The 13574-nt window shown below is 54.6% G+C and overlaps 3 protein-coding genes across 13 annotated transcripts in view; 1 reads left to right on the plus strand and 2 right to left on the minus strand.

Moving 5' to 3' along the window:
• The window catches only part of RALGAPA2 (Ral GTPase activating protein catalytic alpha subunit 2), a 123787-nt gene extending 114961 nt beyond the window's left edge, over nucleotides 1–8826 (plus strand). For 2 of the 3 annotated variants that reach the window (XM_021392217.1, XM_021392218.1), the window contains exons 39-40: nucleotides 4698–4737; nucleotides 6709–6885. In XM_021392217.1, coding sequence (XP_021247892.1) covers nucleotides 4698–4702 — 5 coding nt within the window. In that variant the 3' untranslated portion in view covers nucleotides 4703–4737; nucleotides 6709–6885. Of the gene's footprint in view, nucleotides 1–4697; nucleotides 4738–6708 lie in introns of all 3 variants that reach the window. The other variant, XM_021392221.1, reaches the window with a different exon arrangement.
• The window catches only part of CFAP61 (cilia and flagella associated protein 61), a 119966-nt gene that overhangs the window by 9842 nt on the left and 96550 nt on the right, over nucleotides 1–13574 (minus strand). The window contains exon 27 of one of the 9 annotated variants that reach the window (XM_021392224.1): nucleotides 11737–11935. The exons of the other annotated variants lie outside the window; for them this stretch is intronic. Within the exon in view, the coding sequence (XP_021247899.1) occupies nucleotides 11858–11935 (78 nt within the window). The 3' untranslated portion in view covers nucleotides 11737–11857. Of the gene's footprint in view, nucleotides 1–11736; nucleotides 11936–13574 lie in introns of those variants that run through there. 9 annotated transcript variants of the gene reach the window in all.
• On the minus strand, nucleotides 11945–13535 carry INSM1 (INSM transcriptional repressor 1). The gene is given in 2 exon segments (XM_021392234.1): nucleotides 11945–13481; nucleotides 13484–13535. Coding segments are annotated over 2 exon segments (1257 nt in total). The 3' UTR covers nucleotides 11945–12276.

Here is a 13574-nt window from a genome sequence, read left to right on the forward strand (position 1 = left end):
ATTGATCTTTGTTGAACTGGAATACTAAACAACATTAGAAAAGCTTATAACTTAAAGCTTTGATTAATGTTTTCTACATTAAAAAGTAGAACAGCTGTGAATTAAATTCTTTTATACACTCTGCCAAAAGTCTGAGACAAAAAAAAATTATCAGTTTCAATAGAAATGTAGATTTCATGCCCAGTGTTGTTAGCACTTTGAATCATTTGTCTGTTGCTGCATCAGAAAAAGAAGGAGCTGTGTTGGTATATTTGAGATGTTTTGCTCTATGCACGATTCTGTTTGTTTCTCACTTTCTTACAGCACGTAGAGATCTTTCTCTGATGAAATTTAGTTCAACAAGCAAGGACAGATTCATTTGATAACGCAGCAGTCATGCTTTCTGAATTAGGCGATACGTCTTGTATGCAAAATTACTTAAGATGTTTGCTGATGTCTGCTTACATTTTTCAGAACACCGTTAGATAACTAGGACTTGAACAGGAGTTTATGATTTTGTGAGGTTATGTCTTTTTAAAGCATGAGACCTGCCGCTGTCGGGTCCTGATGTTCGGGCTTCCAAATGTTAGGATTTCCTTTCCAATGGAGAAGCCTGAGTCCGGTTGTGATTTCTGGGGTCAAAACCTCAGGTCCCCAGGTTACCTCTCCTAATTCCTTGTTGGCCAGCAGTGGGCAAGGATAAGGAGCCATGGTGCCGTGGGGAAGCTTCACACAGCAACCTGGTGTTCCTCTCTTACGGGCTTTGTAAGTGATCGTGGGGCAAGAATGAGTCCCGAATAGCTTCATCAGTGCATGAACATAAGGTTTTCGTAATGGGACGAGTCTTGGCAAGGACGTGAATCCATGCCTCGGGGAGTGCTCTCTTGGAAAGAGTCTGCCCAAGTTGTCTACTCGTTTACACGTGTATTTAGTTGAGTATCCTAAGAGTTGTGTCGGTAGCTGCACCAGACGCTGACCATGATGCTTCCAGTCAGCCTGGAGGCAGAAGGGGCACCCCATGGGCAGGACATGCAGCTGGGCGCATTTTCCTTTGGTGGGTGCTAACAAATGTACCGCCAGCATCCAGAGGCGGGGTAACCTGTAGCCTTCTGGCCCTCAGCGAGGCCCTGGCACTCTCAGAGCGGGAAACACCTGAGGACAGTGCCCCAGCAGCACCCCAACGTGCTGAGTACTTTCTGCTTTGTTTTCCACTCTCAGCTCCATGCACAAGGCCGACACTTTGTCTAGCGGAGGCATGCTTTCATCTTTCCTTAAACCACGGTGTCTTTCCTTCGAAATCTAGAAGCAACGCGGGTGAAGTTTGGATACATTTGCAGCTGACTCTTCGCCCCTGTGGGTGATCAGGCAGGGCTGCAAAGCGGCTCGGGGACGTGCGGGCGGGATGTCCAAGAGGAAGCGCTGTGCTGGAAGGGAAGGAGTGGCTGGTGGAGATGAGCGTGCATGGGGCTGACACAGGGGTGGGTTTACTCTCTTTCTCCCAGCTGAAACCACCAGCCCTGCCTAGCGTTTAAACTTGTTGGGTCAATGTTCAGGTTGTTTCTCCTCTGATCTCATTCTGAGTGCCACTTCTTTCTAATCCTGCCGTCACTGCCTGTACTCCCGCACGATAAAAAGGGTCAGCGAGTACACGTTTATTAAAATGAAGGTTGGTTTAAGCAGTTAATACAGTACAAGAAGGAAACCAAAGCGATCGTATGAATTGAATATGTAGCTGTTAATGCCACGTGTTTTTGTAGTGTTACTTGACTGAGCTGTGTCTATGTTTTCTGAGGCTGTCTCCAGGGACGCCTCCCCTAGATTCAGATGGGACACGGGCTTCTTAAAATCACCTTTGCTTTGCCTCCCATGGCACAAAGAATCCTGCAGGTGCTTAGCTGCATGCGTAGCAGTCCCATTGACCTCTCTTGCTGGTTTTGGGAATAGAGCCTTCAACTCCCTCTGCGTATCACAGATAGCCCTGCCTGTCTTAGGCACTGAAAATGCAGGCTGGTGGGCAGAACTGATGTCCCTGAACTCATTTAGGGGATGTGCAGATTAGGAACAAAAGATGAGAATACAGTCCTTTGTTGTTAAACTGGTACATTACATGCTGTATTTTAATTAGGCTGGGTATGAGAGGCAGCCCAGGAAATCCTCAGTAATCCAACACTATTGAATTATTCTTATCCTTTCCCTCTGCAGATTTCTCTCCTTTTAAAGGATGGGTTTTTAAGCTGCTATCTTTTTCTGTTCTTGCTCCCTCAGCCAAAAAAAAAGGAAAACAATTATTCAACAAAATGCTTGTGTGTGCTTTAAAAAAGAATAAAAACTAAACAGGTGCAAACAGATACAAAAGCGTTCCAACTTCAATTACCTCTGGTGGCTCAAAAGCAGTGGTTTTGTTCATTCAAGACCGGGATCCAGAACTGCATTAACTCTTAGAAAATGGGAATAGTTGGATGTTCTGGAAAGGAAAAGAAACAGCCCTTCGACCGGAGAAGCCCCCGTACTCAGCACTGTTATGCTTGCAGGGGCAGATTTCTACTTTGGAGAGAAGCCCCAACCCTGCTTTTCAGCACCGTGGGCTTGCAGTTGGTGCTTCAAAGGGTTAATTGAAATGGGCACACTTGACTGCTGAGAGGACTGATCTAATCACTGCCATATCCAAGTGCATCTGTTCACCATGAGGTCATTCTTGTGCATGCTAATGATTTGGAAAATAAAGCATAACGCTTGACGTTATCAAAAAGGATATAGTGTAAATCTTTACTTTTTTAGTTGCTAATCGCTATTGTGGAGTGAAACAGCAGGAGAAAGAACCTCGGATTATCGCTTTCCATTTCAGTCTCGTTTTTTTTAAGCATCATTTTCAGAGGAGTGTCAGGAAGCCTGCGCCGCAAAACTCTGACATGTGGTATCTGTTGATAAATGGGTTCTTTAATGAATATTATAGCATTGCCCAGGAGCAACACTTGAGTTGAGGAACTATAGACGTTTTTAGCATTCCCCGGTTTCAAAGCCTTGGAAGCGGCGCATGCTTATTTACATAAAACTGAGATTTTGCAGCCTTTTTGTTGGAAAGGTGACACATGCTTCTCTTTTGTCTCTGGGCTTTTATATGCACAACATTCTTGCAGAAAACGCAGGAGAATACAACAAAAAAGATTTTTTTTTTTAAAACGCTTTTTGTTCAGTGCGGAGCTTTAAGTTTCCTGCTGTAAAGCAACAGGAATATTTCAAATGTGGCTGGAAAACACATTTCTGACGGAGGCAGAAGGAAACCTAGAGCAAGGTGGTGACTGAGCATGTAACCAGTCACACACTTGGATTATTTTTGAAGCCAACTGAGCAGTGACTCTTTCTGGCTAGGTTTGGCTTTGCTGTTTTTTCATTCCCTGCCTTTGCATTTTGCCCAAAGGTATGATGCTGAGGCAGTTCTGCCTACTGGGCAGAATAAAAGTCTCTCTGGGTTCTCTGTAATAACGCCTGCATCATTTTAGGGAAGCTGGATGGAGCTGAATATTTGGAAATACCCATCTGAAAGCAAATAGCTGTGCCGTGATCCTGCTCACAGCAAGCACGGCGCATGCCAAGCGTTGAGTTCCAACAATACGAGCGCGCTGCCTGAAACTGAGCAAAAGAGGCATGGCTGAAATCAAGACGTTACAGAGGATGCTGGGATGCTGAGATTTTGCCTCCCATAGTCTCCAGTTGCAGACTTTTAGTCTCATGATTGTTATTGGCCCATTCCCTGCTTTGCTGCTTATAAATGGATTCTTGTGCGTGCTAACAAAATGTGTTACGCACCTCCGCAGCCCACAGACACTGAAGCATCTTCCTTCCTTTGGGTAAAATGCTCCCTTGGCCATGGCTGCTGCTTGATAGCAGAGAATCAAAAGACACCAAGTGAAATTTCCAGTTGAACCAAGCATAATCACCTGACCTGATGGCGGAGGAAAGTCGGGGGGTTCAGCAGAAACCTCACATTTACCCTTCCTCCCCAAGGGCGCCTGTCAGCACGGCACAGGAAAGAAACCTGCCCCACATATTGCAGTCCCCCCCTCCTTCTCACGTGCTGTCCCACAGCTGCAGGGTGGAGGAACTCTGCAGCCTCAGCACACCACTGCTGCTCCCACCGCAGCTCGGACCCTCTGCATTGTGCAGGATCTGAACTGTGTTTCTGTTGGCAGCGAGGTGTTTTGTGTATTCCCTGATAGAGAAATACCCTGTCTAGTGACACTCTGTCTGTGCAGAAGCGTGTCATCACCCATTTGTGTGCGTGGTGTGTGTGTGCAGGCACAGGGCTGCCTACGAGATGGCTTTGTACACAGAAGTTAATTCTCACTCATATGGCCCGGTGACGTGTATGTTGTTCACACACCCATTTTTTAACCTGGCCCTAGCGTAACAGCAGTTCAGCTCTCTGAGAAGCCTCAAATCTTACCTGGTTTGGGATTTCATCTACTAGCAATGTTGCTGAAATAGGAGGAGGCTGAGTGCCTGGGGTACCACATCTGCACGTTTGGCAGAAGCTGAAGAGGACACATTCTGGCCAGCATTTCCTCTGTGCACCTGACCAGCAGCACACCTCGGTCACCCTCTGTCCCCAGGTCCCTGCAGTGCTGGGCACCTCCCCCCCCATGGGCTCCTGGGCTCCCTGTGCGCACAGCGGGTACATTGCTCCTGTACTGACTCCGTTTTGTCTTCTCTCCCTTTAGATTAGCGTATCTAACGGTCTCGTTACGGTAATTGCCACAGGTAAGAGCGATGCTTCCCGCAGGCCGTGCGTTGCGCTGCATCACCAGTGCTCTCCTCCTCCTCCTCCTCGTCTTCCTCCTCCTCCTCCTCCTCCTGCCCTGCCGTTGGGTTTGAGTTTGCCTCTGCTGTGGCTCGCCTAGCTCCTCCTGCTTTGCAGCCTCCCCCACTTGCTTGAGTTGTGAATTTGGAAGGGCTGTAGCCCTCTGGTGACCCACCCGTGAGCCAAAAGCAAATCCATTTAATTTAATAAACCACTGCGGAGCTGCTGCTCGCTTCTTACAACTTATAATTTCATACTGCCTGGGCACCCTCTGGAACAAACGCAGCCTCAAAAGTGCCAGAAAAAAGGTGAAGCCTCCAAAAAGGCCCTTAGCAGAGATCAGGCTCCTGCACTGCGCTCCCTCTCCCTCCGAACAAACTTGCAGGCTTCCCCTGCGAGGAGGCGAAGCAATTAGAGCTCGTGCCAGACGGCTTGCAAGTGGAATTATAATATTTGTATGAAAGCCTTTATCTTTTGTGGTTAACTCTCGCTCACTCTGCAGCTGCTGTCTCCCTATCAATCACGGGCAGAGGCCACGCGCACAGCTCAGGACTCGCCGGGGGAAGGCTGGGACTGCAGGAATGCGTGGGGCTGCGGGGCTGTGGGATGGACGCGGGGCTGCGGGATGTGGGGACGGGAGCGCCTGACCCGCACCCTGCCCGCAGCCGTTCACTCACAGCGAGGCATTGTGGGGAGCGTGCATGAATACTGCTCCAGCTTGTCCTTTTGGGGGAAACTGTATTATTTTGACCATCTGCCACGCTGCTTGACTGCAGGAATGTAAAGTGCAGCCCCTCCCTCACACCCCCCCCTCCCCGCGCTGTGAACAACACCACAGGTTTTCTTTTGAATCCTGAACTGACAGCTCCACATTTTTTACGGAGGATGCCTTTGCACATTAAGTCATGTTTTTCACCTTTTTTTTAGTGCGGTATTTCCCTTTCAGTCAGTTGTCTTGAAATATAAATCTGGGATGGAAAGGTTCCATTTGAAATGCAGACACCGGGTTGTAAACCAGCTCTGGGGTTTCAAAGGAGCGGAGTGGGCTTTGGACATCAGCACTACAGGATTTAGCACCGATTTGCCAGAATACCCACAGTTAGCTAGAGCAGGGCCCTAAGATCTAATCCTTTTAGTAAGGAAGCAAAATGAGACGCAGTCTGTACTGGATGAATGCTGTTGAGTTTCCAAGCCCTGAGTAGTCCCGAGGTTCCTACAGTTGTCCCATTGTGCCAGTGTGCTTCCAGCGCAGCCAGAAAGCCCGGCCGGGAGCAGCCAGCCAGAAGGCACAGCCCGCTGTTGAGCTGGGAATAGGTTTGTGCTGCAAACTCCAGTCATCAGAGTGCAGAGGTGCTCGGCCGCAGCCATTAGGTTGTGCTCAGAGCCCTGCTCTGGGCTTGCGAGCACCGGGGCACAGCACTGTGCCTCCAGCTCCAGGAAAAAACACTTACACAGGGACTTAGTTACAACAAGATTTAAAAACACTGCAGCCCAGGGGAGCTAATGAAATAACACTGACACCGAGAAACACCTTGGGATGAGTGGAAACCCCAGCAGCAAGAGCAGCGCTGTGTTGCAGCATGCGTTGGTATTCCCCGTGTGCGTCTGCAGCGGAGCCAGGCAGGAGCTGCACACACACTCCAGCTTTATTCAGTGCTCCGTAGTGTGATAGCTGTCCCCTCAGCTGTTCTCGTTCAGACGAGCCGTTAGCCCCAGCCTGTAGCCATAATCGCCTCTGGGGAGGTGCTGAACAAGGAAGTGCTTGAGCACGGTTCTTGAGTGCTGCTCATGAGTACAGTCCCGATGGGCACCCACTTCCTGTGCTTAGAAGGACCCGAGGTTCTGTATCCGCAGAGCGGCTGTTGGTATGCGGACACGCGCAGTTTGTCCCCGTCCTCAGGCCGCCTTCCCCTGCCCGCTGTCTTTTCCAGGCTGCCTCACCGCCAGCACCGACCTCGCCATCCCCGCAGGAGCGGAGCCAGCAGAGCTGACCTCGCCGCTGCGCGTTGCCGGGAGCGGGGCATGCGGGAGGCTCCACCAGCGCTCTCAGCAAGGCTCCCAGCTGACACCCAGCGCCCTCCCGGGAACCCCTCGCCACGCACCTAGCTCTGCTCCTCGCTATGGAACCCGCCATTTGGGACGGACGCTTGTTGGAGGGGACGGGCAGCGAGCACTTCTCCCCCTGTGGCACGAGGACACGAAGCAGCACTGAAGCCCACTGCCTCACGTTGTTGCAGAGCACTGATTTCAGTCATTCCGTCCAACAAATTGTGAACTGGGGAGTTGTGACCAAGCGGAACAGAGTTTCCCAATGACGAGGCACGTGCTGAATGTGCTCCTGAAGCGTGGGCAAGTGACTGGGTGCTTCTCAGCATCTGTTCCACCTCTGCCCCCTTCCCATTTTCAGCAGTCATCTGAGGCAGTTGTGCACGTAGCAAAGAATTAGTGATAATCAGAGAGGTCATCTATCTGAAATTCAGGAGGGTGCTGCCAGTTCCATAAAATGGCAGCACTGCACTGACATCGCTCCGTTTAATCGTGCTCTCTCATTCAGGGTCATCCATCACCACCTATTGTGGAGCGTCTGTCCCCGCGCTCAGTATGCACAAGCTGGGCTCCCCTCCGTGCTGCTGCTCACAGCACAGGGTGAGCCGTCCCCTGGCTCCACGTGTGTTCTGGATAGGAGCCCTCTTCCTCGACCCTGCCCTCAGGACTGCTTCATCCTTGGCAGTAGAAGTGAAGCCCAGCCACGTTTCTTTTGGAAGAGCAAATGTTGCACATCTGCCTGACTGCTGCTCACCAGGGTGTGACTGACTGTGGGACAGCACGCTCCCTACGGCACCACTTTGCCTTTTCACAGCACTGGGGCAATAATCTGCAAGGGGAAGCATCTCTGACGCGTTAGAATAAAATACATCTGAAGGCTCTCGGGGACATGTAGCGTCCTGTTGGCACTTTGTGTAGTAAGCAGATCTTTTCTTTTGAATGGGAAATGTATTTCACTCTGTGGGTATCACAGGTTTCCAGGGGTGAAGCTCCTGCTCTAGCTTCAGATTTGGATGTTTTGGACATTGGTGTCTCTGCCCAGTTCCTGGATGTTGCATCAGATACCTCCAGCCTTCCTCGTCCTCCTCAGGTCTCACTCTTGTTGCTTTTTTTGTTCAACTGTTGTTCAATTTTTGTGTTGTTTTATTTTTTTAAATGCCACTTAGCCTTTAAGCGCACGCCTCTGAACTTACTGTGATGGATCGAAGCGAGGGGGGCTGATTCACAAGTGAAGCAACATGCCCCATTGGGCTGCCCCGTTTTGCACTTCCCATGCGTTAACACGAGTGGCTGTTGTCGTGCCACCGCTCCGTGCTGCTGCCCTGTGGATGCAGAATTCTGCTCCAGGCACATACAGTTGCAGCCCTGGTGCCTGGCTCTGTGCAGCAGCCAGGTGACGAGGCGGTGGCACACGGCGATGCTGCAGGCACAGAGCCCCACGTGCTGAGCACTTGGAGTGCCGCTCCGCCTGCCTCGCCCTTTGGTTTTGTTCTCTACCGATCAGGGGGGAGGGGGGGGGAGAAAGTAGGAAATTCAAATGTGTATGTTTATTTATTTGGTTTTTCACAGCAGAATACGCGAGGCTGTCTTGTTCTTTAGTTATCCAGTGGTCTGAAATCATTTCAAAGGCGTTCTGAGCAAAAAGAGCCTTTTCTCTTTGGAGCAATACACATCTCTCTTTCAGGGAAGAATTACTAACAATAATATTTTCCTGATGTCAGAACAACATGAACTTGTGAAAACTCAGTGGTGGTTGTGTACAGTGCAGTCGGACACGGAGCTGTTCCGCTCCCCCCAGCACCCTGAGCAGGGCGAGGAGCCGTGCCCTGACACCAGAGCTGCCGTCCCAGCCAGGGCACAGCCAGCAACACCGAGAGCTGGGGGAAAACAGGGAGGGCTGTGCTGGGCTGAGCGCTGCGGAGCCACTGCTGAACATTACACTTAGAGACGGCTAACTCAGAGGATTCTCAGCTCTTCTAGTGAATAAAAATTGATCACAGAAATACGTGTTTGTCTCCTTCTGTCGCCACTTGTTACAGCCACCACCTAAGGGAGAGGTTTTGTATTAGGTCACGGAATGGTTGGGGTGGAAGGGACGTCAGCGGGGTTGGAAGCATCCTCGGTGACAGCACCACCGCTGGCCTCTTCCCTTCTTCCGAAGGGGCTTGGGAGCTTTTGCTGATAGTAATTACAGAGCATTACCCAGCCCCAGAAGACATTACTTCTATACCATTCATTGCAGGAGACGCGCGATGACAAGGCTGCCCTTCCCAAACCGTGTAATGCCTCATCACTGGGAATTTGCATGGGCATTAGAAACAATACCTTTCTAACGGCGATTTCCTGCTCTGTGGAGACATCACTTCAGAAAATGAAGGGGGTTTGTGCGCTCAGTCATAATTATGTGAGGGTGCTTAGGCATTAACACCCGCTTATGCCAGCGGGAATGATACAGGATTACTTGGCGGTGGGAAAAGAGGCTTTGAGATATCTCTCTTTTTCTGAAGTTCTCGCTTAAATTATTGTCTGTGAAATAAAGAATTAATCCTAAGGGCTCCAGAGAGAGTCTGGACTGGCCCCATTTGCAGACCTCACTGCACAACATATATACAACAGTGTATATGATAAGCAACCTGATCTAGCAGGTGGCAACCATGACCACAGGAAGGGGTTGGAACCAGATGACCCTAACCCTAACATTAACACTAACCCCGAGCCCTAATCCCAAACCTCACCCAGAACCCTAACCCTAACCTGGACCATGTTGTGACATCCAGTCCCATGTCATGACACCTGGTCCCATGCCATGACGCCCAGTCCCGTGTCACGACACTTGCTCCCACATCACAACTCATGCGCAGTTCCAGCCGTTGCCCGGCACTGCAGGATGCTGGCACGTGAGCAGGAATGTCAGTGCAGCCCAGGAGCTGCTTTCCCACTCATTTAGAATCAGCGACAGCTTTTCGGCGGGTTGATGGGGAGGAAAGGAAATCTGAAGGCAAAGTTCTGCAGGCCCATTGCTGGATAGTCTTCTGGTTCCCACTTCCTCCCTTCAGCAACCACTGCGCCCGGTGCTGCTCCCTGTGAGCCCCCCGGCCAGGCAACCTATGGATGTGGGAATGGCTGCTCGTCCCAGCACTGCTAAAAGAAATGCACCAAGCAGTGGCACTGAGAGAATCTCAGCTATTCCCCCATCAGCTGCCTGCTCTGACGGCACCGCGGGGAGAACTCGGCAGCGCATTGCCCACACTGCAGCGATGGTGCTGGAGCCGCATTTCACGGGAGCCTGCAGGTTCCCGTAATTAACCTCCCCGCTTCTTTTCAGTTTGCAAACAGTCCGTTTCAGACCATGTGTTCAGCTCTTTGTGCTGAACAGATCCAGCGTTCTGCAGGACAGGAAAACAGATCTGGCCATGTGCGTGGCACAGCCTCCGTACCCGTGCTCTGACTGCCCCGAAAAATGGGAAATGGCGTTTCAGGTGGGATCAGCATTTTCTGATGCGCCCAAACCTGTTCTCGCCAGCTGAGCTGGGAGCCCTCAGCAGATTGATTTGTTAGCTGACAGGAGGCTTTGTTTGCACAGCGCCGGCCGCTCCTCGCTGCCGGGCGGCGAGGAGATGGCACCGGGAAGGAGACACCTGGCGCTCCCTGGGGCTGCTGGGCCACATCACGTGGGGCTCGCAAGGGGCGAACCCTGGTTTTGTGGGGGATCTGTGGCAGGAACTCGCTTCCCCAAACCCTAAAGTTGCCCCTCTCTGTGCTGCTCACCAAACATGAGCCTCTGCCAACACGGCCCCCTGCCACGGCTGCCACATCCAGCACACAATGCGGCAGCTGAGCTTTACCCCGACGTTTCCCTACCAACCACAGCAATTGTTCCCATTTTATCTGACCCCTGCCAGGTGAGGAACACATTTTCTTGCCTATTGGGAAGCCAGCAGCAGTACGAAGCAGCTTTTTTGGCTGGATGGTGCCGCAGGCTGGGATGCTGCCTGGAGGTGGGTGGCCTCCAAGCCTCACCAATGGGCCTTGGTGCCCAGCGGGGCTTCGTCGTGGGGCCAGGGCCTTCCCCTCCAAGAGCTCTGGGAGTGCGGCTGCCCAGGGGATGCAACGCGTGGTGGGCAGCCCCAAGGCAAAGCCAAACTTCTCTCCAGCCCCATCCTGCCGCTCGCATTTCGGGTGCTGCTGGGCCACGTTCTCCTTTGCAGATCGTCAGCTACGACAGCTTCACCCAGACCTGACGTCAGCCCTGGCGGAACGAGCTCGGTTTCCTAGGAACCACGGCACGGGAGCCCAGTGGCTTCGGTGCTTTTTGGCTCGACCCTACAAGGAAACCCAAACCAAGAAAAGGCAACAGCGGCAACTTTCCTATTTTGCCAGCGCAGCTGCTACGCGCACACACCAGCCCCACAGCGCCCGCACACCAAGCACGGCCGGTGCCCCCGGGGCGCTGCTGCTCGCGGCTCTCTGAGCTCCCTGCGAGGCGTCACCCGCGCTGCTCTCCCCGCTCCCAGCGGGTACTGAGGGCCTCGGTCAGCCCCCGGCGCAGGGCACGGCGGGGCCGGCAGAGCGGGGCCGTCCTTGTGCCAGCCCCGGGGCTCAGGAGGGGACGCATCTCTCCCCCAGAGCCCTCAGCGCTGCGTGCCCGAGCCCGCGGGGGATCCGAGCACGTCCCCCTCCACGCGAGAACTTCTCTCCGTTCTTCAGCTTTTTTTCCTCCGGGCCGCACGCGCGCTGCTCCCATCGCTCCGCTCTCCCCGACAGCCGCAGCGAAGCACGGAGCCGCCATCCCCTGCCCCGTGCCGGCCGGCCGCGCTCACCTCCGAGCGGAGCGGCCCTGCCCGCTTCTCCCACCCTCGGTCGCTCCGTGGTGCGCGCAGCTCAGCGCGGAGCGGGCAGGCAGGAGCCAGGCGTGAATTGGAAAATACTTTTATTTGAATAGTAAATAATTATACAGTCGAAACAGTCCTATCGAAGCACTCTATAAATAGCTAACAGGTAAGAAAATAATGTGTGTAGAAAAAGAGATTGCATCTAGGAGTGAGAGCTGTCGGCGGCGCGGGCGGACGGGTTAAGGTCACGTGGTTTATTTCCAGGTATAAAAGTTAAAACCTTTTTAGAAAAAAAAAGAAAAAAAAAAAGATCACAGTGAGATGGTGGGGCACGGGGGAGGGGGGAAATAACAACAACAAAAAAAAAGCGCGTTAGAGCATCTGCGATCAAATAATATCCATCTTCATCATTCATATAAATAAATAAGGAATAAATAATAACGCGAGGACTCGACCCAACATATACAGACGGCGCGGCGCGGGCATGGCACGAGTTAAGGCAGTTCTGCGCGTCCCGGAGCGGAGCGAAGGCGCTGTCGCTGCGCGGAGGGAGCTCCTCGAGCGGAGCGAAACCAAAGCGGACGGGAGGGGCCGGGGGCGACGCGGGGCGCAGTCCGCGGCTCAGCAGTGCGGCCGCAGCGGCACCTGCAGCAGCACCACCTGCCTGTTCTCGGACGGGTGGCACTTGTTGATGTGCCGCGTGAGGCCGGGCGAGCTGTAGAACGTGGCGGGGCAGTACTTGCAGGGGAAGAGCTGCGCGGCGTGCAGCAGCCGCAGGTGCCGCTCCTGGCTGCTCTTGCTGGGGAAGCTCTCCCCGCACACCGGGCACGGCCGCGGCTCGGCGGGCTCCGCCGCGGGTTCGGGCCCCGGGCCGGGCGCGGAGGGGTGGCCCAGCAGGTGCTTCCGCAGGTAGGCCTGCCGCCGGAACCGCCGGGCGCAGCGCGGGCACTCGAACAGCCCCTCCTCGGAGCCCGCCTCCGAAGCGCCGCCGGGGCTCGGCGTGTCCCGCTCCGCGGCCGCCGCCGCCGGCTCCTTGGGAGGCTCGGCCGCCTCGGGGCCGCTCTTGGCGGGCGGACGGGGCTTGTGCCAGCGGCGGTGCGAGGCGAGGTTGGCGGGGCAGGAGAACACCTTGTCGCACTCGGGGCAGCGGTACTCCACGCGGACGATGCGCGAGCAGCGGTGCTGCGCCAGCGCGAAGGGGTCCCCGTACTCCTCCTTGCAGAGCTGGCAGATGAACTCGCCCAGCGGCCGCGCGCAGCCCCCGCGCCGCGCCGGCGCCTCCACCGGACCCTCCTTGATGCGCAGCCCCAGCACCGGGGACGTGGTCACCTCGTCCTCGAAGGTCAGCTTGCGGATCGCCTTCGCCTTCTTGCCGGCCGCGGCCTTCTGCCGGCCGGGCTCGGCGGGACGCTTGGCGGGCGGAGCGGCGCCGCCGCCGCCGCCGCTGGGGTTGGGGGGCGGCCGGGCGGCCCAGAGCTTGAGCTCGGCGGGGGCGAGCAGCAGCGGGTCCATGCTGCTGGGCACGGCGGGCGCGGGGAACGACTCGGCCGAGACGGGCGAGCCCAGGCTGAAGCCGCGCTCCAGGAGCGCGTCGCGGCTGACGGGCCGCGTGGGGCTGCGCAGCGCCTGCACGGGGCCATCGGGCGTCCCGAAGGGCACGGGAGGAGGCGGCGGCGGCGGGGGAGGAGGGGGAGGCGGCGGCGGAGCGGCGGGCGGAGGAGCGCGCACCCGGTAGGACACGGGCGTGGGCCGCCGGCTGCGCTTCACCAGGAAACCGCGGGGCATCTTCGGGCGGGCGGTCCGCGCCCGGCGGCGGTGCGCAGCACTCCCTCCCTCCTCCTGCCCGCCGCCGCCGCCGCCTTTAAGAGGGCCGGGGCCATTGTTCGGCCCGGCGGCGGCGGACGCGGCCAATCAGCGGC

The sequence above is a fragment of the Numida meleagris genome, chromosome 3 (assembly GCF_002078875.1).
Source record: "Numida meleagris isolate 19003 breed g44 Domestic line chromosome 3, NumMel1.0, whole genome shotgun sequence".
Lineage (NCBI taxonomy): Eukaryota > Metazoa > Chordata > Aves > Galliformes > Numididae > Numida > Numida meleagris.